This window comes from Pyxicephalus adspersus, chromosome 1, assembly GCF_032062135.1.
Source record: "Pyxicephalus adspersus chromosome 1, UCB_Pads_2.0, whole genome shotgun sequence".
Taxonomy (NCBI): Eukaryota; Metazoa; Chordata; class Amphibia; order Anura; family Pyxicephalidae; genus Pyxicephalus; species Pyxicephalus adspersus.
In genome coordinates this window covers 45,183,155-45,210,826 of record NC_092858.1, presented here as the reverse complement: position 1 = coordinate 45,210,826, position 27,672 = coordinate 45,183,155, and the positions used below count along the sequence as shown (strand labels likewise).

At 36.8% G+C, this 27,672-nt stretch overlaps 1 protein-coding gene across 6 annotated transcripts in view; it reads right to left on the bottom strand.

The window, feature by feature from the left end:
• Positions 1–27,672, bottom strand: part of ADCY6 (adenylate cyclase 6) — a 133,160-nt gene that overhangs the window by 26,130 nt on the left and 79,358 nt on the right. For all 6 annotated transcript variants that reach the window (XM_072409446.1, XM_072409419.1, XM_072409411.1 and 3 more), the window contains 14 exons: positions 21,241–21,390; positions 20,156–20,277; positions 18,972–19,083; positions 15,738–15,865; positions 14,733–14,891; positions 13,856–13,997; positions 12,503–12,631; positions 5,698–5,723; positions 4,593–4,740; positions 4,017–4,114; positions 3,190–3,277; positions 2,993–3,109; positions 2,668–2,826; positions 743–918 (listed from right to left, as the gene is read on the bottom strand). In XM_072409446.1, coding sequence (XP_072265547.1) covers positions 743–918; positions 2,668–2,826; positions 2,993–3,109; positions 3,190–3,277; positions 4,017–4,114; positions 4,593–4,740; positions 5,698–5,723; positions 12,503–12,631; positions 13,856–13,997; positions 14,733–14,891; positions 15,738–15,865; positions 18,972–19,083; positions 20,156–20,277; positions 21,241–21,390 — 1,754 coding nt within the window. The remainder of the gene's footprint in view (positions 1–742; positions 919–2,667; positions 2,827–2,992; positions 3,110–3,189; positions 3,278–4,016; positions 4,115–4,592; positions 4,741–5,697; positions 5,724–12,502; positions 12,632–13,855; positions 13,998–14,732; positions 14,892–15,737; positions 15,866–18,971; positions 19,084–20,155; positions 20,278–21,240; positions 21,391–27,672) is intronic.

Here is a 27,672-nt window from a genome sequence, read left to right as displayed (position 1 = left end):
TTACCAGATTAAGGAATGTTTTGTGAAATTCTCAGGTATAAATCTAAAAAAAAACTCAAGAGCTAAATAAAATTTTGCATGTTTTGAAAAATATAACCTAGAGTTTGCTTATTTATAAACCACTTACTTAAGCCTATTAAGTGAACGTATTTACAGCAAAGCGCAGAATTAAATTACACACTGGAACAAATAGCATATCAGTTTACTGATAATTTTGACCTGCTGACTGGATGTCAATGGCTAATGTAGTTCACCATATAAAATAAAAAAAAAAAACAAAAGTGTGTCCATTTGTTGAACAGTGTGGAATCTCTAAATTTCTGGTGGAACAAATATATTTGTCTATTAGTATTCTAATAATTTAAATATTACTCTGGTATGTACATTGTAGTGTGGAGTATATAGAATACCAAACAATGTATTGAAAAAATATATAACACATAAATTAGGTATGAAATTACAGAGTAAAGTACATAAATATAAAGCACAACATACAGGATGGACAGCATAGTAGAAAACACAGTAGTTGATCACAGTACACAAAATAGAATGGAAGTACAACTGAAGTACATAACCTTTTGAAAAGTGAACACAGAAAATGTATTCTGAAAAGATTTTAAAAAAAGTAATTCCTAATGCTGGCATTATCTTAATCCACTGTTAGTATTTATAATTCTAAAAAAACATAGTGTAATGGTCCACAAAGCATTTTCAATGAGCTCAAATGTCAAACATAACTTACAATGCATTTGCAGTCACCAGCAGGTCATAGTTGTCAAAGAGAACAACCTCAGGCGCTTCTACGATGATAATGTAGATAACCTGAATGGACAACATGAGAGCCAGCTTCCCAATGCTGCTGATCTGAAGGAACACGGAGCAGGCCAGCAGGCTCAGCAAAATGCTGTAGTTAAAGTACTGTCAAAGACAAAATAGAAGTAGTGCTTGATTGAGCAAGAGATCACAATGTTTCCAAAAGATACATATTTATATCTCTTTTGTGCTTAGCAACCCTTCCAAACCTGACCAACCACCCTAATGTTTTTCATTTAAAACCATTCAACATTAATACAAACATATTGGAAAGTATTTGTAACAAGCATGGTTTCTGAAAGGAAGAGTTACATTTCTTAATAATAGAGCCCTGGAAAAATAGGACAATAGGGAATCACAACATTTTGATTTGTAATAAACTAGACACTTTTACCCAATACAAAGCATCAACAAGAAATTAGTTCATGATTCAAATAGCCCCACATAAATTTGCTTTTAAATTCGATCAACTTGTTTGATATAAATGTAGATCATACCACCACACATCACAAGCAATGTATAGTTGATTGTGTAGTATCCTAAGAATGCCAAACGCTTACTGTATTTTCACTCAAACAGAAAATGATTGAGAGGTTCCAAAAATATGTCAGATACTTTTTCAACCTGAGGTCTGCACCAATACTGATACTTTTTGGTCCATTAAATTCTGATATAAAGAATTGATCAATTATCAATTCTATATAAAAAATTTTTTTTTTTTACTGGTGTTAAAGACTTGCCTGATGCGAAGATCCTTGGTGTGGGTGCCGAGATCAAATTTTTGGTTAATATATTATTTTATGAGTTTGTACACTTTTGTCTTTAAAGGGAGCAAGTGGAAAATTGCCTTAGGTCACTGCTGGGGAGGGGGATTTGTCTATATAAAGCACATGACACAGAAAGTACAGACTGTAAATGAAGAGCACCCACAAAGTGATACCAGGGCTGTCACAGCCAAACCAGCAGGGGGTAGGGAAGAATATGGAAACTAGAACCCCAGCATGGTATTTTTGGTCATACCTCTCTGACAAAAAGAAAAAAAAAAAAACAATATTTTCTGCAGGTGTTAGGGGTGTGGCAACAAGCAGGCCCAAACCTCTAACTTAAGCTTTTGTTTTGTACTTCACATACTTCTCCTGTTAAAAATCAGGACCAATACACTTCAGAGTACCCCAATATACTTAAACAGGAACTGCACTGCTACCTAAAGACATCCAATGCCATCCAGGAACTAGGAACGTTGGCGTAAATGAATCACAGACTTCTGTTGTAATTGATGCCATGTACAAGAATGAGACTCACAGCCACCCAGGAACTAGTTACCTGCTGGTCACCTGCACCATAGCTGTGTGGGAAGCAGGAAAGGGCTCAAGCAAGAGCCCTGGCACCATTGGCACCATTCTAGTTTAAAGCTTGGCAGGAGGTAAGGCAGAACCCTGTGGCCAAAGCAGGGAAGGCCAAGGGTAGCTAAATCAAGCCATCCATCCTGTGCCAGGAGGGGGACCTTCGACCAAACGGTTGAACTGTACAGTAGCAAATAATTTAAAATTGAAAGGATGAGTGGGAAAGGAGAACTTTTTCATCTTGTTGAGATTATGCTTCCTGTAGAGGGAGGGCCAAATATTTTGCAGGTTCTGCCATCCTGGAAGATGATTGGAAACGTAGGGTTTTAAATGCATAGCTTCCCAATCCTGCTGGTGATTCTAAAAGGCTAAAATAACAAGCACTAGAAATCATTTACAATTAAATTTCTGATTTTATTTACATGTATTATTATTTTATTATGTCATTAGCAACCAAATGGTTACCCGGATTGCTTCTGGTACTCCACAAAATTAAAAATTGTGTTTTTACCTCAGGAAAGTTGCAAGATGGCCGATCAGAGCCGCAGGGAGCAGTTTCCATGCTCATATTATAGTTTAGAATTTGAAAGTGACAAGCATTGACAGAATCTTGACTAATGTTCAGCTCCTGAGCAGCACATTCAGCGAGGCTCTGATGATTACAGGCAAACTAAAAATAAAAGTGACAACTAGTGAGACGACACCAATATTTTATAATTTAAACAGACAAGAGCATCACAAAGAGAACATAACAGAAATTAACAGAAAGAACAACCAAAAGCTCCATGTGTTGTGTTTTCTTTTAAATACATACAATAGAAGTTTTATATGCTTACCATGTTAACAAAGGCTGAGGTGAATACCAATAAAATAGAGAAAATTCCAATAAGGGTGCTGTTTGTTCGTGACTGGACAATCTTTCGAGACACCCGTTGCAAGGCTGTTGGGAAAAGCTGTAAAAGATTTGAGAGTTGAAGGCTCATGTGAAGATTAGATCACCTCTCCTGAACATTTAATTGCTGCAGTCACTCACCTTTATACAGGAGTACACCGCACACACAAACAGGATATTGGCCAGAATGATGAAGATGCTCATGTATACGCCAAGCATAAGAAAGGAACTACAAAGGAAAACTACAGTCACCTGGGGATGTACTTAAAACCAGATAGCAAACAATGACATCTTCAAGAATCCTGTACCTTTAAATTTTTACCAGCATATATTAGTATGCAGTATACACTGAGCCATTTACACTAGGGTTACAAATACAAATGTATAAAAATAGGCTGTAAACTCGTTTACCCAAATTACATGGTCAGCTATAGGTAGAGCATTTTTTCTTTTAAATTTTGGATACTCCACCATGGAGATTATTCTACCAATATTTCTGTTCCTGCGCACCTAGCACTAGCAAAATCCAACAAGAGGTATAGGAATGCCTAATATTGGCTACAGCAAGTGTGTAGACCAAGAAAATTATAAAGTATAAATGGTTTTAAATTCATACTTGCTATGCACCAATAGGCTACATTCTTAAGGCCTAAAACTCACTAGTCCTTTTCTCTGCTTCATCCTCATAGATTTCCATAGGGCTGTGTTCTGAGCCAGGAGGTAAAGGTAGATAAGCCTCATAAAACTGTATGAGGCTCGGAAATGAAAAAAAAAGTTTTGGATATGTTATATAAGTTAAGGGAAAAGGGGGCCCTTTGGTCTTTAGTAACTATGAAACTGTAAAGAGGTAAGAGTTAGGTTAGAGTACAGGTAGAGTACTTTTTAATAAAGTGCACTTATCTTTTACAGTATTTTTTTTTATTTTTTTGTTGAATAAAGAAGGGAAGGATTAACATTCACACACTTACTGGGGAAAGATGACAATTTGGATAAAACAAATGAAGCAGAAGACCAAGAGGGTGCACGCCACATAACCTCCAAAGCGATCATCGACTTTTTTGGAATACTGTAACAAAGGAAAAAAGAAAGTTTAAAGGAAAGTTGCATTGCTCCTCAAAGACTTCTGTAATATTACAGCAAACAATTACAAATTATAAAGCAACAGAACCTTGGGCCAGCTAATCTAATATATTTATTTATGTATCTGTGCTGTTAATTTAATTTTATGATAGCTGAAATCATGAAATTATACCATATTTAAACTAAAGCATTATAAACATGACTTCAGTCCACAAAAGGGGTGACTTGACTAAGATAAGTATCATTGTAAAATATTTTTGTTTTAATAAAATAATAGTATAGTAATAGTATTTAATTATAATGCACACACATATCTACCCTTAAAATCCTGCACGAGCACCTTACTTTCACCTTACTTTTTCATAAACAGAAAAGGCTACATAATATTTTTGCATGCTTGGAAATGTATGCAATATAAACACAATGAGGGGACAGATATTTATTCAGTCATAGTTACATTTTACCTTTTTCTCCAAGTCTGGGGTCTGAAATGTGAGAATAAACTTTTTAACATGATCTTTTCGTAACTGGTCAATACTTCGTGCATCTATTGCCCTCGCCAGAAACTCATCAACTTCATCTTCTGGGTTAAGAGCCTCTTGTGTGATCCTGCTGCAAAATTTAAGGGCATTACATAAATATAAACCCTGTGATATAAAGGGGAGGTAACATACAGTTAGGTAATTGGCTTCCCTCTCCAATACGCCTTAGGGATATTAGATTGTGAACCCCTTTGAGGGGCAGCTAGTGACATTAATATGGGGACTGTAAAGCCCTGCATAATGTCAGCTCTATATAAATAAAAGATATTAATAGCTGAGGCTCCGTGCTAAACAAAGGCTATATGGTAATTGTTCCTCCCAAAGGAGGTATACAGACATGATGAAAACAGAGAAAACTGTACATACATGGCCTTATCGATTTAATAACTGGAAGATCATCTATTTTCTATGGTAACTTGTTGTTATCTTTAGCTGTCCTAATTTAGATTAGCAAATGGTAGGGGCATGACATCACTAAAGCTACATACACACGTCCAATGGTTCTCACCTGATAATCGGCTCAGGGCCGATATCGGATGAGAATCTGGCATGTGTACAGCGCCCGTCGTCCAAACGACTGTCTTGGCGGATCCACGGGCGATGAACGATCCTAACGCAAGGGAAAGGGGGGAGGCGCAGCAGGGTGCTGCTGTCGCCCTCCCCCTCCTCTTCAATAGAGCAGAACGGTGCTGTATGTAGAGCACTCGTTCATGCATCGTGCAGTCCTTAGTCGTTGGAAAGCATTGTGAAAGATCCTTTCCAACTACTGTAATTGCACGTGTGTATGCAGCTTTCTGAAAACAGCAACAGAAGGATGTAATATAAGACATTTGCTGCATCTAGCAACTGTTATTCATATACCCCAGCCCACTAGACAATCATTTTATGGTGAACCAGTAAATGGTAGATGCTCAAAATACTGTTCAGTGACAAAACACTTTAGCTTAGGTTAGATAGAAAACCATTCTACAATGCAGACTCTACATAAAGCTGCACATGATATTGCTGAAATAGTGCTTTTACTTACTTGTCTTTGCTGGATTCATCAATACCCTGTAATGAAAGAGAAAACGGTTTAGCAAAATGATTTTATTAACACATCTGTGCATTGTATGAATCCATTCTTAAGGATGGGTAAAGATGATTTATACTACAAAGAAAATACAGAAATGTCTTGGGAGAACTTCTGAAAATTTATATTTAATTTCCGGATTACTTATAGGGCCTGATTTAATAAAGCTCATAGTTCTCCCCAGAGGTTTTTAGCCAACACTGAAACAATAAGAGGTTACTGGCTACCCATGGCATAAACAACTGGGTGCACTAAATTTGCCGTGTTTTGCCACACCCCCTTTTTTACCACCCGCCTACAGCTTCCTACCACCCGGCTGAAAAAAATTTCTGGGGAGAACACTGAAGCTCACCAAGACTGGAGAAGATAGACTATCATGGGTGAACCCGGGTAATCCAGAAAACCTGAAAATTATTTCTAAAAAATTATTTGCTATTTTTTTTGGCAAATGTTTTGCAATCTTGGCCCATATTCATTTTATCTTTGCTGGATCACCTTGGTTCTCCATGATAGTCTATGTTCTCTAATCTTGAAGAGCTTTAATAAATCAGGTCAACAGACTTTTACATTAACCATTGCTTAAAAAACTGGTATACATATTACCTTAAGTGGCCAAGAGAATGCACACAGTACAGTGCTGGATGGTATTTTTCAACAGTACAACAGAACATAAGCTGAACTTTAGTGTATAAAAGTGATATAAATTTCAAATAACCACAATGACATACTTTTATGATAACAACTGTTTCACAAAACATTGTAACACTCCATACAGGAATATTTTGTGCATGAACTGATACTGAAGGAGCCAATAAAACAGCCATTCCAAAATCCATGTATAATGAGTATTTACATTTGCTAAGCAATACTGTTGTGCCAAATTATATTTTATTACACAGTATTTATCTTTTTTTCTGAAACCTACCAATTCTACCAATAGCATCCCTTATATTACTCTCAGCACAGGCATTATACAAAATCTTCTTTTTAGAATATGGCAAATCATTTCCCTGAGTCCCCCACCCCACATTATTATTCAGGATTTCAGACTTCAGTTGCCTGAAGGCCATCACGGAGATGTGATCTGAATGACCCCAGGGCCGGCTCTCATTGGGTTGGTTAAACTTATAGGTATGTCCTATTAAGAGTAGAGGGGTTAGAGCAAACATAATAAAAATCGGGGTTCAAAACACATACAGTATTCATACAGACTTTGATCACTTAGTCATGTCTAAGAATAGTTTATTTATAGCACTTCCCTCCCTTTCCCCAAACAAACACACCAAACACACATCTGTTCATGGAGCTTGAAGCCTGCAGTATATCACAGGAAACAATTAAAAACATCATTATTTTGGCAAGGCATACAGAAATGATGTCACTTTTGGCACAAACACAACTTCAAAGGGACCTTTTAGCACAGAATGTGAGTAACTGTTGCTGACTTTTTTTTTTTAGCACTGCCATCAGGATATCAACTTCATCAAGTCCAAGGCCCAGGACAGGTTGGCAAAATCAGGTGTCTTTTTCAGAGATCAGTGACTGCATGTCTGATCCAGATGACTGATTCAATATTAGTAAAAAAATATACACTATAAATATATTATTATACATAAGTCTTCTATTTCTATCTTTGCAGGTTCATTTTAAATTTTTCAAAACACAAGTCTGTCAATACCCGTGTGATGACCCACAACACTATGCATGTATATCGTACTATAAAAGAAAACAACGCAAGTAGCATCTCCTATTGAACAGACATTTCATGTCCAAACAGCCATTGTAGATGTTAATATAATGTTTATTATAAAGTTCCTCAGCACACCATCAGCAAAATGCAGCAATACCCTTGGCATTTTTCCTTTAAATCCACATGACTAGTTAACAAGTATGAAATCATAAGAGGAACAAAGGGACAACTTTCTTGGGGCTTTAAACCTAATTGGCAAGTTCTTGACTATAACGGGACAAAGAACCATGACAAAGTCCAGACATATGCGCAAAGCCCTCTGCTATAATATAAAGTCTGCAGATAATCCCTGCTATACACAAACATTCACACAGCAGATGTATCATTCTGTGGTGAACAGATGATGGTAGCCGTTAAGCATTACAAAATCTAATCTTTCATCTAAGAATGTGGAATGGGTTCTATGCTACTAATGTTCGAATAAAAAATGTGGATGAAAATAACACCTACGAAAGCTCGTAGTGGATGCATGCAACAAACTAATGAGTGGAATCTGAAGGCTTGCTTTTCATACATCTCCTTGAACTCAGATGAGTATTGATTATCTCCTTTTTTTGTCCCAAAGGGCTACACAATATGTTTATTGTTTTGTTTTACACAAACATATTTAAAGTCCAGTTCACAGTTCTGATCTCAATAAAAATCACTTTATATAAAGGACATTATTGCTGACCTTGATATCTGATCAGTGTTTGACATTTTTCCAAAGTTTCAGAAGCCTGGATATTGTTTGAACTGATAGAAGCCAAGCAGTAAAGTAATAATAATGCCTGAACTGAAAATAATGCACCACAAAGTGCCAACAAGTGCTTCATGTGCTTTTATATGCATTGCTGTAATGGATGCAGCACAGTAGTGTAAGGGGCTCCAAAAGTAAACCTGTGCTTTGCCCATGCAGAGTAAAGAAACATGTTTACTGTAGCTCACCTACTGCTCCATTATGTTTCCAGGAATTAGGAAAGATAACTTGTGTTAGCTATACATAGGGCTAAATATCTGGGCCACCTATCCAGCATTACTGCTGTTACACAGGCCCTCCAACCCAGACTTGGCAGGGAAAATAAAGCAGAATATATCTGGCAATTGAGGGGGATCTTATAACACACTTGTTTGTTTTCTTTGTATTGGGGTCCTAAATGTTCATTGACTGCATCCTGCACTTAAAAAACAGGCTACCACTGTTGACCTATTTGAAAATAGTAGTCGACTGGCTGTCTCTGACCTTAACACTCCTAAAAACTAACCAGAACTTTTACACAGCTAGTGTAGTCATAGACGATTCAGAACTACAAAGGTACATTGTCTTTTTGGGTCAGTAAAGAAAGTTTTGAAAATGCTGCATTAATAGTCAGTAAATGAGAATTTAAAAACACAATGAAGCAGTGGCAGCCTAAAGAATTACTCCATGCTAATTGCTTCAAGAGAACAGTGGTCAATGTCTGGGCAAAAGCTTGAGCCTGAATATTCCATCTTATAATAAAACAGTGCCTACTAGCAAGCGAAGGCTAATGAATTACACTTTTACAGATTTGCAGGCTAACTTAACTAATATTTCTATTTGACACTTTATTTATATGTACTTTCAGCCTGACTCTGCCATTTAAGGGTCAGGGGTAAGATTTCACCTGAAAATTGACAGCTACCACCCTAACAGCCTGCAATTTCACTCTGCTTTTCAGCTCTTGAAAGTGCATAACAGATTTATATTACAGAAATATAAACAACTACAGGGATGTTTACGCTATGCACATTGAGAAGCTGGGGGACTGTGTGTTATGCAGTTCACTGAAAGCAACCGTCAGATTTCAAGTGATCTCCCATATGAAATTCCAACTGGGACAGTTCAATTTAAAGAAAACGGAGCAATATAATAAATCATTCAAATATAGTTTTTCCATAAATAAGAATACACATTTGTAATGCATTGTAACTAAATATTCAAAAACAGATCAAAATTGCTTTAACTCACTTTGCTCTATCTGATTCAATACCTTCATTTGCACTGAATGTGTGTCTGAAGGATGATTAACCCATTTTTCTATCTGAAAAGTAGTATATGTAGATATGCCACTCTCTGGAAATCAGCTATACCCTGCTGTCTCCACCAAGGACAAAATGGTAAGCATACTCTGCTGCACACAAACGGCAATCCACCAATGTCCACGTGTATGTTATATTGATAGAGATGATTTACCCCTGCAACTGCCCAAGAAAACCAAAAAACTTGACACTGCTCTCTACTTTTCATAATTCTTACAAATGACTTTTATGATACTGAGTGGTATACAGACCGGTGACTCTTAACCATCCACTCTCTGGCAGTTTACAGTCTGCATGTTAGTTTCTGTTGGTATACTTACTTTTTTTCCCACTATACTTCCCCAACACTCGCCAGAATTGACATACATGGAAGTGTTTTTGCGATGTGAGATACTTCCCATGCAACAGTGCTGAAGCAGTGTTTGGCTTTGCATAAATTACAAACCACCACCTGAAGCTTACACAGGTCTACTTCTCTCCACAAGTAAACTGAAACATGGTAGAATGATACATATTAGCAGGAGTAGGGGGGTCACCTATAACATAAACCTGCTGTTTGCACTACATGAGAAAAAGCACAGCTTCCCTGTAAAGAACTAAGAAATAAATTATAGGAAGAACTGAACATGGAAAATTCATAAACAAAAGATCTATTTTGTTTGCGTTATTGCTCAGTGCGGAATGAAGCATTTCACAAAACCTGTTTGATTAACAGTCAAAAAACAGTCCTGGAAAACAAAGACGTGGGAGCTGTACAGAAACAGCATGTTTACCCTCAGACAACATACATCAGCACAATCCTGATGGTATACATCCCTCAATGGCATTTCTATTCCACAGATCCTAACCTCAGAGGATAGAAGCTTTGATGTGTTCAGACTTTATAGACACGTCGAGAACAGCAAGCCTTCCCTTCGATGTATACGGGAATCCAAATATGCTGGCAGCTTATTTTATTACAGATGTTCTGCTCATTAGTCAGGAGGATGTTCACATGGAATCAGTAATTAGAGCGCATTTATTATGGATAGATTTCCAGGGGCTTCAGCCTTTATAGGGATGACATCAGACTGGTTAAAGGACCCCGACTCCACGTGCACACACTGACTGCTTCTTATCAAACTACTGAAGCGCAACGCATTTTCAATAGAGAGTCTTTAGGGCATATGTGACAAGGCTGCAGCTTGTCTCTAGGAAGGATTTGGCAGAGAAAGGCATGTGAGCTGAGAGTTGCTCGCCCCTTGGCATGTCTCATTAGGCAGATCCCACAGGAGGCCCTCTGATGAGCTATTTAATTAAGTGTTTCTGAGAGAGGAGCTGTGCGTCCCCGTGTTGTCTCTGCCTACCCGCACCAGGAGGCCTCTCTCAGGCACAGTCCTTGAGAATATCAGCATTTTCTGGGAGGCCAAAGAATTCCCAAACACTAACAGCAAAGCTTTGCTGTCACAGTGCTTATAACAAGACTGCACGCTCCTGATTCACTGCAGCCCAGATATTTTAATCACTTGTATGTTTAAAGACTCACTAAGAAAATGTAAGACAATGGGAAATATTCTCTCATATACATTGTTTGGATACTTACCTGAGCCTGGATACTTACTTAACTTACCTGGGACTTAATTTAACCCACCTTGGATTAAGGAATCTGTTCCACCACATACCCATAGGTAAATAATTTATTTATCTATCTATAGAGATATGTACTTTACGTAATTATTACACCAAAACTATAACTCCTATCCCCCATTTTCTATCTTAGTGTCCTTCAGTAAACAAAAACATTGCATTATACACAGACGATTCATACAATCTCCCCTGCATATACCAGGGACTAATGAATTCTCCAGTATTGGTCTCCAAAAATGTGAGTTCCGCTAATTTCATAAATGTACAAACACCAAAAAATGGACACTCCACTAATGCAATACTTTATTCCCTAAATATGTTTACAAACAGAACTGTACCAATAACAAGCAAACCAATAAGTACACCTGATGAAGCCTAATGATTATGTGAAATGCGTTGGATTTTCCACTAGAAGACGGTTGCAACCTACATTGTAGACAACCACATCTGTCATCAATGTACTAAAATCGCTGTTTTAAATTGTTATTTACAGTTATTTGGATGTTAACAGGCATTAAAGGCAACCTGTAACTAATGATATATAGGAATGGTTTTTGTTGTGTAATTTGTTTGAAATTGTTGCATATTTGATTAAAATGTTTATCATTTGTTTTAATATATACTTATGGAGTAAATCAGATTTATGTTTATTTTTGCCAAATAAAAACCCTCTGTCTTCTTTTAATTATTGAGAATTTAGGCTTAAAAAATAGGAAGATGGACATATTTCCAATTTATAAACCATTATTTGGTAATGCCAGAGGCGCTACTATTTTTAACATCAACTTCCCACTGTCTTTTTTGCAAATTAAATACATTTTGCAAGCTAAATTCAAAGTGGCACCACAGCTCTACTAGTTAGAAAATGTAAAATTAGGTTTTGCATGGTTACATAGTAAGGCACATGGCCATTTTTGAATGGGTGTCTTACAACTGAACTGAATATTCAAGTGTAAAAAACAATTTAGCTATACACAATTCATCAAATACTGCAAACACTGGGTGGAAAAAAAAAGTTTACTTTCTAACTTTACCCTAAAGTATACCCACCCAAAACTTGAACTTGCAGTCACCTATTAACTTCAGTTTTTCCCACAGCATCATAATCCTGTGTTTTTGCAGAACCATTGAACTGTAGTCTAAACTTGATAGCCTCTTTTTCTTACTTTTATTGGAATGTAATAATTATTCTATGACAGTCCAAAGTTCATCATTTCAGGTTAAATTTAATGAGACGTGCTTAACTGCTCACAGCCATCTAACATCAATCACAAGAGATTTTTTTAAACCTATCCAACAACTGTCCATATTCTGTGGAGAAAAAAAAAAACACATTACACTTACCATTTGTCGAAAAGCTTTGGAGCCTTTGTTGCGTGGAAAAGATCTCTCAGGTACCCAAACTCTGGTAAGGGCTTCATTTGAATTTGCTCTCGCTCTTTGTAGTTTTGCCAGCATTGCCTTTTCTTCTTTCTGCGTATAAGAACATACTGACATGAGTATCAAGAAGCAATTTAATGTTAGAAAATTCACTGAATAAACTCACAAGCTTTCACAATATTATTCCTCCAGGCAATTTGAAGGTTTCACTTATATCTTGCACCTTTGCAGTGCAATTCTACAGTTGTAACCTCTCAGTATTCCCTGCAAAGGAGGTCAGACTTTTATTATAGAGTTTACTTTTTACAGCAATATAAGTAATGCAGTAATTGCAGGTGTTTTTCGCCTTCTTCCTCTTGAGGAGAACAAGAGAGAAGAATTGAAAACCTTTGTATCTAGGCATTTATTGTAAGTCACTGCCAGCTTCCTTAATCAGCATCTTTTGCTAACCAAATCAACATTGCAAAATAGGTAAATAGAATTGACAACACTTATTTTATCACAGCCTTAAAGTGACACTGTTAGAATAATTAGTTTTTTAGAAAATATGAATAAAAAGCTTAGCAGATAGTACAGTGCTATTTTATGTTACTATCCTCATAATACAAGGGCCACTTACCCAAAACTGTCCCTTTACCTATCCTGAATCTAATAACATATCTGTACTTTATTTCCACAGTTTGCACACCTGATGTGACCCTAATGAGACTTCCACTTTAAATGTTGTATTTTTACTTTATTTGATATAAATGAGAATGCAACAAAAGAAGCTGGAACACACAAAAGTAGGTGGGAAAACAGACTCACATAAACAGCCGGAAACTATGGAAGCAAACTATAACTATGTATAAGGTACAATAACTATATAACTATGTATAAGGTACAATACAAAGATAACTTTCTTCCCGCTGGCCAAAAATGTAGGAGGCATTTAACCTATTGACTATCAGGCTACTGTACCATGAATTGGTCATATCATTGGCTGTCCCTTGAAACCTTACAATTATTTTAGATGGTATGTGTCGAGTCTGAGAAACTTTTAAAGTTTAAAGGTGACCACAAGCTAGCCTATATCTGGAAGCACTGGGTATTTACAAAGGAGCAAAAGAGCTGCCGGGGACCTAATAAAGGGTTGATGGTTGTTCTTTTAACATAATCCGTGATTTTACAGTGATTAGGCAAAGTGATAGATCCTTAAAATACCGGCCTGGCTTTATAGAATCTACAAAACACTGGGCTGAAAAGTGACTGCAGGCTTAAAGCCAATGACAAACTCTCTGCTCCAGTCTACAGAGAGAACTTGTCTCATAAACTCACCCTCTTTTGGCTGCACCCAGTCACCAAGAAGGTTCTGATGTCATGTTCTTTCAGATAGGCATTCCTCTCACCTCCATAACCAGGCTCCACCTCATAATCCCCATTCAGGTAATTTAAGGTAGCACTAGTGATGTGAATCCGCCTGAACAAACAGAAAGAGGGCACATTTACTAAAAGAAATAATGCATATGCAAAGAGATGAGAATGGCTACCAAAAAATATGTAAATAGGCTGTCAATGCTGATCTTTTCTTTTAAAAATGAGGGTTACTTGGCTGCCATGCCACGGAGTACCTACCTGTCCTAGAACAATTATTATTATTAACTAGTATTTATATAGCGCTAGCATAATACACAGGGCATTACAAAGTCCATTGTAGTATCATTAACTGTCCCACAACAGGGCTCACAATCAAACAGGCAGCCTGAAACCTTGTAGATCAAGTGGTTTTATATGGCGGGAATTTTGAAGCTAGGTAGTTCTTTTAGATAGGGGACAGCAATGCATGCCAACAATTTAGCTTAGTAAAAGTTCCCTTTAATAATGGTGCAGCAACCTATGGGAAAACCTCTGGATATCACTACAATTTTAGAGTAACTGTAACATTCTTAAAGAGTAACAGGTAAGAACAGGAGGAGATAACTTCGGTTAAACTTTAAAGATATCCGATAAATGGAAAGGGACATGCAATGGATAACAAACATGCAGACAAGAATTAATTAAACAAAACAATCCTATTCTGTTAATGGAAATATTTCTTTATGCACTTTATGTCCAGCATTAGAGGTCCAGCTCTGTGCTGTATTGAAAAAAAAACCCAGCAAACTGAGAATACATTGGATTTAATATAAAGAAATTAAATGCTGCATTCACTCACCCAGCTTTGCCACCAGCTTCCATATGGTTGGCCAGAGTGACATCATTAGACCACACATCAAACTGCCACTTACGCAGACCAAGGACACCGCAATGAACTCGTCCACTATGGATCCCCACCCGCATGTTTACATTGACACCGGTAACTTCTCGCACCAGCCTGATAGAAGAAAAAAATGATGACCCATGATGGTATTTTTCTTTTTTTTTTTTTTATTATAACTCCCTCTTTTTAACTGCAGCAGGATATATTTTACTGAATCAGTACTATTTCAATTATTTGGTCACATGGAAGATATATTATATGTCAGTTGTCTATCTGAACACTGTAAATGGTCAATAATAGTTGGGAAAGATCTGGCAAAATGATAGAAATTTCCTAGAAGTTACTTGCACCTATCTAAAATTCACATTGTCTGGAGAATTTTGTGTAAAAAAAGTTGGTAGGAAAAAAGATACAATTGCTTACACTTATCTGTGCTATTCCTGTTATGTTATCTGTCACTGGCTGTTCCCTATCCTCTTTCTCAATCCTACTGTGATCTGAGCACTCTAAAAATGCACATTCTTCCACCTGATTTTTCATCAAATCCAATGTTTAGAAAAGATGTCAGAATGGTGAACAAATGCAAAATGGAGAAAGCGTACATGGTGGAATGGGGCCAGCACCCATGGTGGTGAATATGGCAGAAACACACAGCTTAGTAAACATATGTACAGCTTTCCACTATTAGGTGAATTTTCAGTATTGAGTGGAAAAGCCACAGATTTCTACATGTTCCCTTTAACCTTTTAAAGAAAAAGTTTCATAAATTTTTTATTTTTTTTACAAAAGAAACAGTTCAGTCCTGTCTTTGTGTCACATAAATCCCTGGCTCATCGAGATGTAATTTATTTACATTGTAACTGTATGTTTTCTTTATTCACAAAGGCACAATTCTAAAGCACTGAACTGAAGATGCATAAATGTAATGTGTAATTATGCTTCAAGCAGAGCTCCACTTACGAGATGGCTTCAATCATGTCAACTCCCATCTCCACACAGCAGTGAGCATGATCAGCACGAGCCTCGGGCAATCCAGAGACACAATAGTAACAATCCCCCAGGATCTTTATGCGCAAGCAGTGGTTCTCCTTGAAACAGGGACAGACAGTTTTAATAATACAGCTGAACTGTTCATAGCCTTTTATACGGGACAAGAACAACAGGCTGGTATATTTGGTGACACAAAACACAAGTATTAGGCAATATAATAGATAAACCAATACACTTAATTTTCTCAGAGACAAAACTTGGGTCCCTAGGTTTAACAAACGAGCACAGTTAATATTTTATTAAATAAAAAGCAACAAATAACACTTCTGGGTGGTTTACCGAGAACAACCTAAAAACCTACATTTGCTGTCAAATAAACTGTGAATAGTGGTAAAGTGTTCACTCAGTGAACTCTAGATAGTTCTTGGTAATCCATAGAAGCCAGATTTCACCAATAACCTTAAGTAAGGTAACCTAAGATTACACTTACTGGAGCCTGTGCTGTGAACAAAACATCTTCCTAAATCACCACTCGCATTTAGTTTTCCAAAGCTGGTTTAAACGTGATTGGTGGTTGGGAGAAATTTCATGATACTACATTTTATAATTGAAAGAGCTGCCTATTATATATACCCATTACATGTGATCAGTTTGTTGCATGAAAGACATAATAGTTATATAATGGTTTACACAAATTTATATTGGTGTACGATATACAATAATACCTCATCTAGTAGCACAAAACACACACATATTATTTTACACTCCTCTCCATGCATAGCCTAGCTAATGAGCTCCTAAATGATGAAGTCAGTACTTGCTACACTGTACCCCAAAAAAAAAAATGTTGAGGCATGGTTTGTCCTGGGTGGATACTTCTGGAAGGTAGGTAGGACAATACTTCTCACAAGTATGGAAAATATAAAGGGCCTATGTGTTCTTCAAATTTAAACAGAGCAATAACTCCCGATAGAAGCTCGTTCATTGTGTTGTCCGCTATTGCATCTTCCCTGCATTGCTCACAGGCAAGCAAAAGTTTATAAAAAAGTGAGCTGTACTTTCTGGATAACAAGGATTCAGCCCAGGAAAGGCTATTGTAAGGAATCATCTCACTTCAACTACAAAGTAACACATTTACCTGCACAGTGATCCTTGTCTATGCTTCACACATTGATTGCGTTTAAGAGTAGATGAATGATTGCTGAGACGGAGAAAGAGGGATATGATTTGTGATATCTGTAGTTTGCAATAAGAAAAAACTGTCTAAAATATTGTTCTTCAATTCTATGATAGGGTTTGGACGGCTGCCACCAGCTCTTCCTTATACTCTCCTGTATATTTTGATCCATATGGGATATCTTTCTGAACACTGGGAAGCATTTCCTAGATTATTCATTAAACCTATAAAAGTTTCTTTTGAAGATTTTATCATAGAATTGAAGAACAATATTTTAGCCAGTTTTTTTTATTGCAAACTACAGATATCACAAATCATATCCCTCTTTCTCCATCTCCACAATCATTCATCCACTCTTAAACCCAATCAATCAAAGAATTTAGGATACTGGTGATGTCACTCCTATCTATTAATAGCTGATCACCATCTATCATCACTTTAACCAAATACTCGTCCAAAATTTCCAATCGTGCCAAATTTTCTTTGCCTTACTCTTTAGTTGAAGTACACTGAAGATTTACTCTCGCATTTTTTCACCCCTGAGGTCAATATAACAAGGTCTCAGATATCCCCTGAGAAAGCCCGTTAGGGCGAAACGCGTTGGATCAGACCATGAGCATAGTGTTGACCGATATCTGGATGCTGTATATGTGACAGTGTTTTATTAAGTCATGGCCAGAATTATCATAACCTTTTTACCAATGTTGTTCCTAAAAAGATATTTTAGTGAATTGAATAAAGAATTTTAGGCTATGCTAGACCTTTATTTGCCGTAAAGAGTCACTATCTCTCTATCCCTTTCCTTTTTTTGCAGAAATAAACAACAGGTTAAAATCTGGAAAAGGAAAGCAACAAGGCAGTATACAGTTACCTTGCTTATTAACCTATATGCTGAATGTATAAATGTGAAAACTGGTTTAGAAAAATCACATGCTAAAATTTGGCTTGCAAGTAGGAATAGAAATAACGTCAGATATGCTGACAACACAGCTCTGATGACTGATATAAAGATTCTATTGATGACCAAGTGCAAAAGCTGGCTTGTTGCTTAACATAAAACAAGCCAAGACTGCATTGTCTTAATGACTGTGTCATTTATTTTAACAAAGCCAAAGATGGGAAAGAAGTGGAAGTAGAGACAGATTTGATCATCCTAGGCTTAAAGATCTCTGCAGATGGTAACTACAGGCCAAAAAGTAAAAGAAGTGTTCTGCTTAGGAGAAAAATTCTAAAGCATGTTTACTAAAAACTGAATAGAATACTTAGACAGAATTTGTAAAGCTATAAATTTGCCCATGCAACAGCTCAAAGAAGCAGTGTCAGCCTGTAGTTAAATTTTTAGAGTAACTAGTGGGATCCATAGACAAACACAGACCTAGGCAATATTGCACCCCCAAATCCAGCTGCATTGCATTGCCTAACATGACAAGGTGCTGAAACAAACCTAAAGCCATTTAGGCCTCCTCATTTTGCTTGTTTCTGGTATATTTAATTTTGGCTTTAATAATTCTTATAGCCCAGATATTACATTTTTTTATCACAAAAAAAGTATTTAAATAAACAGATCAATAACATATAAGTCCATAATATAGACCACAAATTCGTGTTTAATAAGAAAAAACTCCAGGGGAAAGTTTAAATGACAACATTTAAGGCATCCATGGAGAATGTTTTGTGTTTGAGAGAAAAGCTGTGTAACCATATACTGTGCCTGCAAAGCCTCACCAGGAGGCATAGTTCACACAATCTGAAGGTGGAACCATTTCTGATTCTGCTTGGAAGTGTCATGCCTAAGCAGGAATGATAGAGGGGACTGTATTGCTTACTTTTTAAGTACGTTGCCAAATAAGAAATTAGAGTGTGCATATTTGTGTGTCTTGTAATCTAAATTTGTTAGACTCCTCAAAGTCCTGGATCTCCTTGCCTTTGTTGACTTCATTTGGCTTCATTTGACTAAAATGTCTTTATTGCATGACAATAGAAAGCATAAGTCACGTGACATTAACATGCTGAAATGCCGTACTTACCGCTGCCAACTTGTCAAACCGAGCAAAGAGTTCATTCAGAGTCATAACTAGTTCCTGAGCTGTACACTGCGATGCCAGACTGGTAAAGCCTTCAATATCAGCAAACAAGATACTAAAAAAAAATGACATGTTAACACTGCTGCATATGATATCATAAACCAGAGAAGTATACATCAAGATTTCATACTAAATAAAGACTCAGTTTGGAAAAGGTACAAGATAAAAGACCAAGTAAGGCTGAAAGGAAGACAAACTGGGTCTGATTTACGAGGACTTTCAAAGACTGGAAAGGATAGAAAAATTTAGGAGAACATGGCTGATCCAGCAAACCTGGAATGGATCGTGCCCAAAATTAAAAATATCTGCCAACTAATTATGGGTGAAACGAGTCAGGAGGTGACACACACCTACTCTACTCCCCCATGGGGAAATATCCTAACAGCATATACTAACCATACTCAGGACCAATTATAAACCTCCCCCTGAATGTAAAGGGGACAAACTGAATTGCATATGTACAAATTGAAATGATTATTAGGTATAAGCACTTGTTTTACCTAATTTGTTTTCCTAATAACACTCAATGCCAACAAGCCCCTACTTTATTCTCTGAATCTCTCATCTCTCCCCAGGGAAAACAAAATCTTGATACCTACTGATATCCCAAAGCTGAGAGTAATAGAAGAGGAAGCCACAATAAGCTGGATGGATACAATTATAGATATTTTAAACAAGCCATTGCAAAGACTATAACAATTTTCAACAAGCTGCTACAAAAACTTAGACTTAGAAAAAAAAAGCTATCCATATGGAAACCAGGAATTGACAACAACTTGACAGGACTTTAATAATGTAGTGGTAACATATATGTCTCAGCTACAGCTTACCAGGTCGCGGCCAAATTTTATTAGTATTACACATTCATGTAGCTATTTAGTGCTCCAAAAAGCCCTAAAAAAATGAACAGCAAAGCAACAGACCCCCGTTTTGGCTTGGAGTGCCAGAGTGCTGCCCCTGACACTGCCAATCTGAGATTACCGGAGGTCAATATCAACATATAAGAAGCCATTATTCTAAGCCAAAGTAATGGAAAGTTAACAATTTAATTGTACTGAATTATAATTGAATACACAAATGGATTACATCTGGAGATCATCTTTAATATTTCAGAATATAAACATTACCTGACATTGTCATGTTTCTGAATGTAGATTTTATGGAACATCATGTCCTCCTTTTTGGTATTAATATCCTCTTTCATTTCCATTGCCACGTGACGTGGTAAAACAGACAGCAGGAGGCGCTCCTGCGTGGTAAAAAAAAGTGAGAATGTCAAATATATTGTCCAAACACAACACACATTTTTATTATGGAATTTTAAATTACAACTGATAAACCCAGCATAAAGGATTGTCTGTAATACCATATACATATAAATATATATATATATATATATATATATATATACATACATACATACATACACACACACACACACACACACACATATACATACATACATACATACATATACATATAAATATAAAACATTCTTTCTAATGGTAATAGAAAGACAATAAAAAGGGTCTAAGACAACTTGGTGCAGCACTTTGGTGACAGCAGATGCTAAACAAAAAGTATATTTAACAGGGCATGAGGCTGAACAACATGTATAAAACTTTACATAGTCCAGGCAAGTATCTAATCACTGACCTGAAGTATTTAATATAGACTGCATACCAATACCAGGAGGGAATATTTGAAAATTCAGAAATCTCTTATATTATTAATAAACAGGATTTATATAGCGCCAACATATTACGCAGCGCTGCACATTAAATAGGGGTTGCAAATGCCAGAAAGATACAGAAAGATGCCCCGAAGAACTTACAATCTAAGAGGTGGGGGAAGTAACACACAATAGGAGGGGAGATATGTATTAGAGGGAAGTAGTGAGGGTTTTAAAAGACAGAAGACGTTAGGCAAATTCTATTTAGGGGTGTCCATTAATTGTTTCCAGTAAAACCAAGTGTCTTCGAATTTTCCTCCCATTTCATGAAGGATTGTCTGTATTCTAACCAAATGTGCTTACACTCAAAACAATCGTTTTGCTTATTCTACAAGCTGACTTGTAAGCCAGAAAACACATGCGTTTTGCTTGTTAGGGTGGTTCAGGGATTTATTGGCATACATGTGTTGATTAATCACGCACCACCCTGTCCCTTTTTCTGCCCATATGTAGCGCACATGGGTGACATTCAGTACCAACCTGCTGCTGGTTTTCCCTCTGCAGGTGCAGCCTGGCTTGGATGTAACCTCGTGTCTCTTGGAAGGCCTGTCTCTGGGAAACCTCTGCAGGATAGTGGGTACAAATGCCAATGATGTTTGTGCAGAGGAAAATCAGCACGTTGCCACTGAGCTAGAAAAAAAAGATTGAAGAGCTTTAGGATCTGAATGTATGCATAGTGTATATTTAATTCACAACCAGTTCAAGAACTTCTTTGAACCGCTATATGCACACACACATAATAGAATAGAACATTAGATGCAAAATATTCATTAAATCCTGGAAAAGCATAATAGTTGTATTTGAAATATGCAGCAGAGTGTGCTGAAACCTATGGCAATCTATTAATAAATCGGAAATTAGATTTTTAGTGTAACCAAGCTTATCTGTGATTGGTTTCTGAGAATGACTGCATTACATTTAGGTTTGTTGCATATGATTGTTCTTTTTTCCCCTAACACTCCAAAAACTATTCAGCATCAATAAAATCTCTTCCCATGTAGACATACCAGAAGTATACATTACAAAAACATACCCCATGAATAATGCACACCATCTAACTTGTGTAAACAGCAACATGGCATGGAATGGTAACGACAGCCATCATTGCTTTCTTAAAAAAAGGTAAACTCCAGGTAACTAGCTCAGTACACAGATGAAATGATTTTTTCTGTCAAAGAATTGATACTGTCCATTGTTAGAACATGTAAACTGCAACACAACTAAATGGCTTGTAGTGCTGCTTTTCTTTCCCCTAATTTAAACTCTGCTGTTCAGGGGATTGCAAGGGGCCAACACCAAATCCAATTTAGGTATACACTATTTGTTTAAAAAAAACACTTACACACAATTGCTTTATATGCAATTGCATATAAGAAGTGTGACTGCATCACAATTCAGGTTTAAGTGGCATCTTCTAAATGTGCTCACAAAAGTTAAAAAGCTCTAACATTTCCCCAGTTCTTTTTAAAGTGTAATCAATACACAGTCCAGTTAGCAATAAAGTTGGTTCATCTAGTTTTATGCCACAATACCATTTTCTACACAATCCTGATCTCTCCTAATATAATACAATATGTGTGATTAGTTTTGGGTCAACATAATCTGTTTTGCAGACAACAAAATGGTTATGAATTATAGATGTATTTTTGGTCAACTACAATAATGTTAACAAAGGGAAAAAGCACTATTTGAGGAAGAAAACACACCAAACAAATTCTCAATGAAGGTTAGATAATTTAAGTGGCTGCACAGAAGTGGCAAGGTTGTCTGTATCTTCTGTAAATTTACTTTAACCAATGGTGTAAACACCAATGATGTAGCAGACAGGTTCCCATATTCCAGAACATGTTTTGGTCGGCACTCTCTTTTAAAGATGTCAGGTCTGTTTTTAATGGCAATTTCTTTCACTCTTTGATCACAATACAGTTTTAGTAATCCAAATGTTCACAGATTTATTAATAACAATAAGAAATGTGCCTTATGTGACACTTACACAGAAAAGGGAAGCAAGTGTTATATACATGGCAGAGCAGAGAGGAAGTGCCGAAGTCAACAGCTTGCAGCTAGTCCATTTATAGCTTTTATTTCACTTCCACTCATGTCTGGTGTGCAGATTATTACTATAATAATACATTAAACACTTGGCTGCTGCTTTTTTTCTTCTTAAAGTGTGCCTCACACTGAAACAAGTGTGTTATCTTTAAAAAGAAGATGCATTAGTAATGTGTGATAGACAATTTTTGCTACCACTTGTTAAAACAAATTTGTAATTAGACAATCACATGGCAGCAGCTTAATACATTTAAAGTGAAACTTTAGTCCCACTTTAAAAATTCCTTGATCAGGCAGATGGCTATTGCAGAAAGGGATAGCGATGTCCCTTCTGCCACAACTGTTCTTACCTGCCTGATCACTGTCAAAGTTAGCATAGCTCAGCTTTACTTGCCACGGAAACCCAGCAATCATGGCTTCCTTTGTGTGTGCTGGGAAAGAATAAACTCCTATGCACATCATCCTGGCATGGCCAATCAAGATGGCCAAAGATCACGCCCGGGAAAAAGATGGCGGCTCTGATCACGTCCAGGAAAAAGATGGGGGCTGCCTGCAATGCAACGGGGATAGGCGAGTATCGAGGGTTTAGTTTTGCTTCAAGCATGCAGACATTGTCTAGACAACCTGCTGCAATTCAAAGAAAGCATCAGAATGAATAAAAAGAGTGAATGTGGCTGCTAGTGGCAGGTGGGATAGTTTAAATCAATGAATTTTCATGCACAACTCGCTATCAAGTGAGCCGGCCTCTTAGTTCTAAATGAGCTTCCTATTAATGCCACAGCCTATTCCCCAGGTTGTTGCTGACCATGTTCATCCCCTTTATAAGAGCAGTGTACCTATCAACTGATAACTGCTTCCAGTAGCATAACAAGCAATATAACAAAACTCAAATCATTTAAAACTGGTTTCTTTAACATAACAATGAGTTCACTGTAGTCAAATATCCTCCACAGTCACCTGATCGGAATCCAAAAGAGCAGTTTTTGGATGTGGAGGAACAGGAGATCTTCATTGTGGATGTGTAGTGACAAATCTGCAGCAAATGTGTGTTGCTATAATATGAATATGGACCACAATGCCCGAGGCATGTTTCTATTGCCTCTTTGAACCTATGCCAAGAAGAATTACAGAAGTTCTAAAAGTGAAAGGGGGGAACAAGAAGGTGAACCTAGTGTTGTGGCTGGGGAATGTATGTATACAATAGGACAGCCACACTACATAAGCAGGCTTTGCTTACTGCTTCCTATCTCAATAGTAATCTGCCTGGATAAAAACAGAAGACTCTGTGCGTTCTCTATATCAAACAACCATAATGCACCTGGTAGCTAAAGAACAGGTCATCTTTACCTAGGTAGGTCAATGATGTAATTGAGTCCAGAACAACTTTTATTTATGACAAGGAAAACTTTTTATTTAAATGTATTGTTATTTGATAATGTTTGCTGTTGATTCCACTGAAGAGGGATTTTTAATGACACGTCCAGTTAAAACTTTAATACTGTGCCTCAAATCAAACTAATTCAAACACTTTTTTGGAACAAATTACCTTCCTATACTATATTTTTCCTATTCCAACTGATGTTATTTAATGCCTTTCCTCTGATTCATTACTAAGTAGGCATGTCCTGGGCTGCCCTTGTGTAATTGTTAGAAGTGTTTTTTATTATGTGGGAGCAGCCTTCCTGACATTGCAATGCACTTTTCTTTATACCCATATCAGTCAATAAGAATTCCTGAGAATTCTGAGGCGCTACCATTTAGAAAATCCTAGAAGTTATCAGTATACGGCTATTTAACGGCCCATGTAAGCACCTGTCGGCAGATATGAGTTTAATTTATTAAATCAGTAAAGAATATCAAATTATAAATTAAACTATAAAAAAAGTATTTTTTTTACCACCAGATATCTCAAAACATGGTAAATGTGAAGCTGTGTGCTGCGCATGCACTCTCATATCACATAAATTAGCGGCTACATTTATACATGGAATATTATGCGCTGATGGACATTATGTGCAGGATGTTGAATGAACACATCCAATATAAGAAACACAACCTGCTAAATATAAGGAGAAAATAAAGAATGAAATTGAAATAATCTTAACTGGTCAATCAATTTGGAAAATGACATCCATGTACTAATGCGTTTGGTACTTGTGGTCTATTTACAGACACTAATGATAGTGGAGTACAAGCAGTCACTTGAAATAAATACTAACTATGGTATTAAAGTATATCACCCCTAGAACAAAAAAAAGCAATTCATTGTAGCCTAATTGGTCTTTTTTTTTTTAAGCCAAATATAGAAAAATGCCTTTTGACCTTGACAAAAATCAATTATTGTTATTTTTAACTTCCTGTGTTAACCAAATATCATTTTCATCAATTTTCCAAGCTTTCTTCTGTAAACTTAAGCCCTCCACCCCGGTGACAGAAGTAGCCAACAATGGGCACCTGTACAAATCGGACTTGGATGAAGAGGGTCCAGGGCCCTTGTTCAGCGGCATACTTTGCACCTCCCTATGTCTGACCGTTCTTTACCCTATATAATGCAGACAATGTGAAGAAATGTTTGTCATCAAATCCAAGAAAGCAGCCTAGGGTGACAATGTTGCTCCTCCAAACATACAATAATAATAGGTGTACTGAAAGTGTGTTTCTGGCAGGATCACCAAAAAGAATCTTTTTTTAAAAATTGTAAAAAAAATGCAGTCATCACACCTAAAGACCAGCAAACTTCAATATGTTAAATTTTACATATGCATTAAGCTTACGGAAGCCTCCTAAAAGATTATTTTTAAGTGACAGCCAGCAGTTTTATTAGGATCTATGTTTAATCTCCCCATACTGGACTAGTTAAAAGATTTGAACAAAGATAGTTTAACATGATTGAAAGCTATACAAATGCTGCTGGACCGACTATTCTGATTTGTGTAAAGCTTAACACTGCATTTCAAAATGTACCCCGGCTACAGTATTAATGACAGGTCCACTTTTAAATGTCCTCACATTTAAGTGATCATTACAAGGATATTTTTAGCCTGCATTCTTCTGAAGATTACTTCACAATGACTATCCCCATTGTGTTTAGGCAACATACACTCATTATTGTCAAAATCATGCCTTTGACATCAACTCTATTGTCCTCTTATTTGACTTTATGAAATAATCCATGTTAAAGATTAAACAAGGTAAATGCAGACTCATTATTGAATAGAATACAAATATCTAAGAACACAGACAGTCCAGGATGCCAATATAATAATGAAAACACAATAAGAAACATGCCTTTCACGTAATCTTCCTTTTATGAAGGATAAAGAATCATAAAGAATAATAAGTGAAAAGTGCCAAGTAGAGAAGACTCGTTCATAGAAACCAATCTGATTTCATTCCTGACTATCTGGAAATTGTAAACAAGGAATTTGCAGAACAACAACATTTACATGGGCTTAATATTCTAGATCAGCCATACCACATATTTTATCAGTGACTGAAAAACTATTTCTCCTGAGCTTTCACTGTTTAATAACTATAACTATCACTTGTATAAGTATTATAGGGTTAGGCAGCAATGACAATTGCCCAATTTGCAGAGACAGCAGGGGGCTCAATGACAAAAGTGTGATCTTCTGCATGCTGGTGACACTTTAATCAGCAGCCATTTTCACTTAAAGGGATTAATCATAATGAAATTCCTGGCCACTTGGCTAAAATGTGCCAGGTTAATAAATATTTAGCAAACATGGCGCTACTGCAACCTTTGTACCTACTGGATATACTACTGATGTTGGCTGGTGGATAAATACAGAAATTTTACAAATTTTCTGTGTGAAAAACATTTCCTCTCTTTGGTAGGAATCAAACTTTTAAATTTGTGCTGTGGATATGGCATGTATTTATAGCAATCTGAGGGTGCACCAATATCTCCCCACCAGTACTTATAGTAAAGATATCTGCTAGTTTGTCTCTAGCCTTCCATTATAGGAAAAGAATCACATTAAAAAAAAAGCTATGAAAAACACAGTATAATAAAGCAGACACTCTCAGGAAGCTCTTTGTATGTGTTACTACATCTATGGAAAATGAAGACAAGCAGGAGGAAGAAACACAAGTCCTTTAATGGATTCCCAATGTTCCATTAATGACTGGTGAGAAGCAGGCAGAGAGAAAGGAGGAGAAGAAGAAGAAAGCGTCTCTCAGCCAGGGCTTAGCAAAGGCTACACCTTCCTGTGTGGTAAGAGCGGTTAACCACAGCCAGCTGGAGTTTGGCCTGCTGCCATTGTATGACAGTCCAGAGCTGGAAAAAAGGATATATGTATCCAGCACAGCACTTGCTGCAGGAATGTCACCCTGCTACATAACTCCAGATTATTGCTAGCACCTCTATATATCTCTCAGCCATGATCCCATGAGAATATACCCATTCCAATGTGTTTTAGTAACTAATGACCCCTGACTCACCTTCAGCACAAAAGTCAAAAGTGAATAATTCCAAAGAGCAAAAATAATTGGTATTTGCAATTGCAAAAAAAAAAAAAAAAAAACCCCAGAACTTGCACAGTCTATGACATGTGCTATTGTGTGTCTGGGCCTTAACAAACAGTTACTGCATCCACTAAAGCTGGAAACAACACCCTGATATTTGCCCACATAATAACATTACTCATTCTATGCTAGCTGAAGGACCCTGAACCCAGCAATCAGAAAAGTCTAACATTATACCAAAATAGTATGGAGCCGCTTTACTCTACATTTCCAGGGACAAACATTTGACAATCTGTCCTTGGAAGTCACAGACAGTCATCCTCCAGCAGCAATATATATAAAGCTTTGCCATCATCAGCCGGCTGTTCTGGC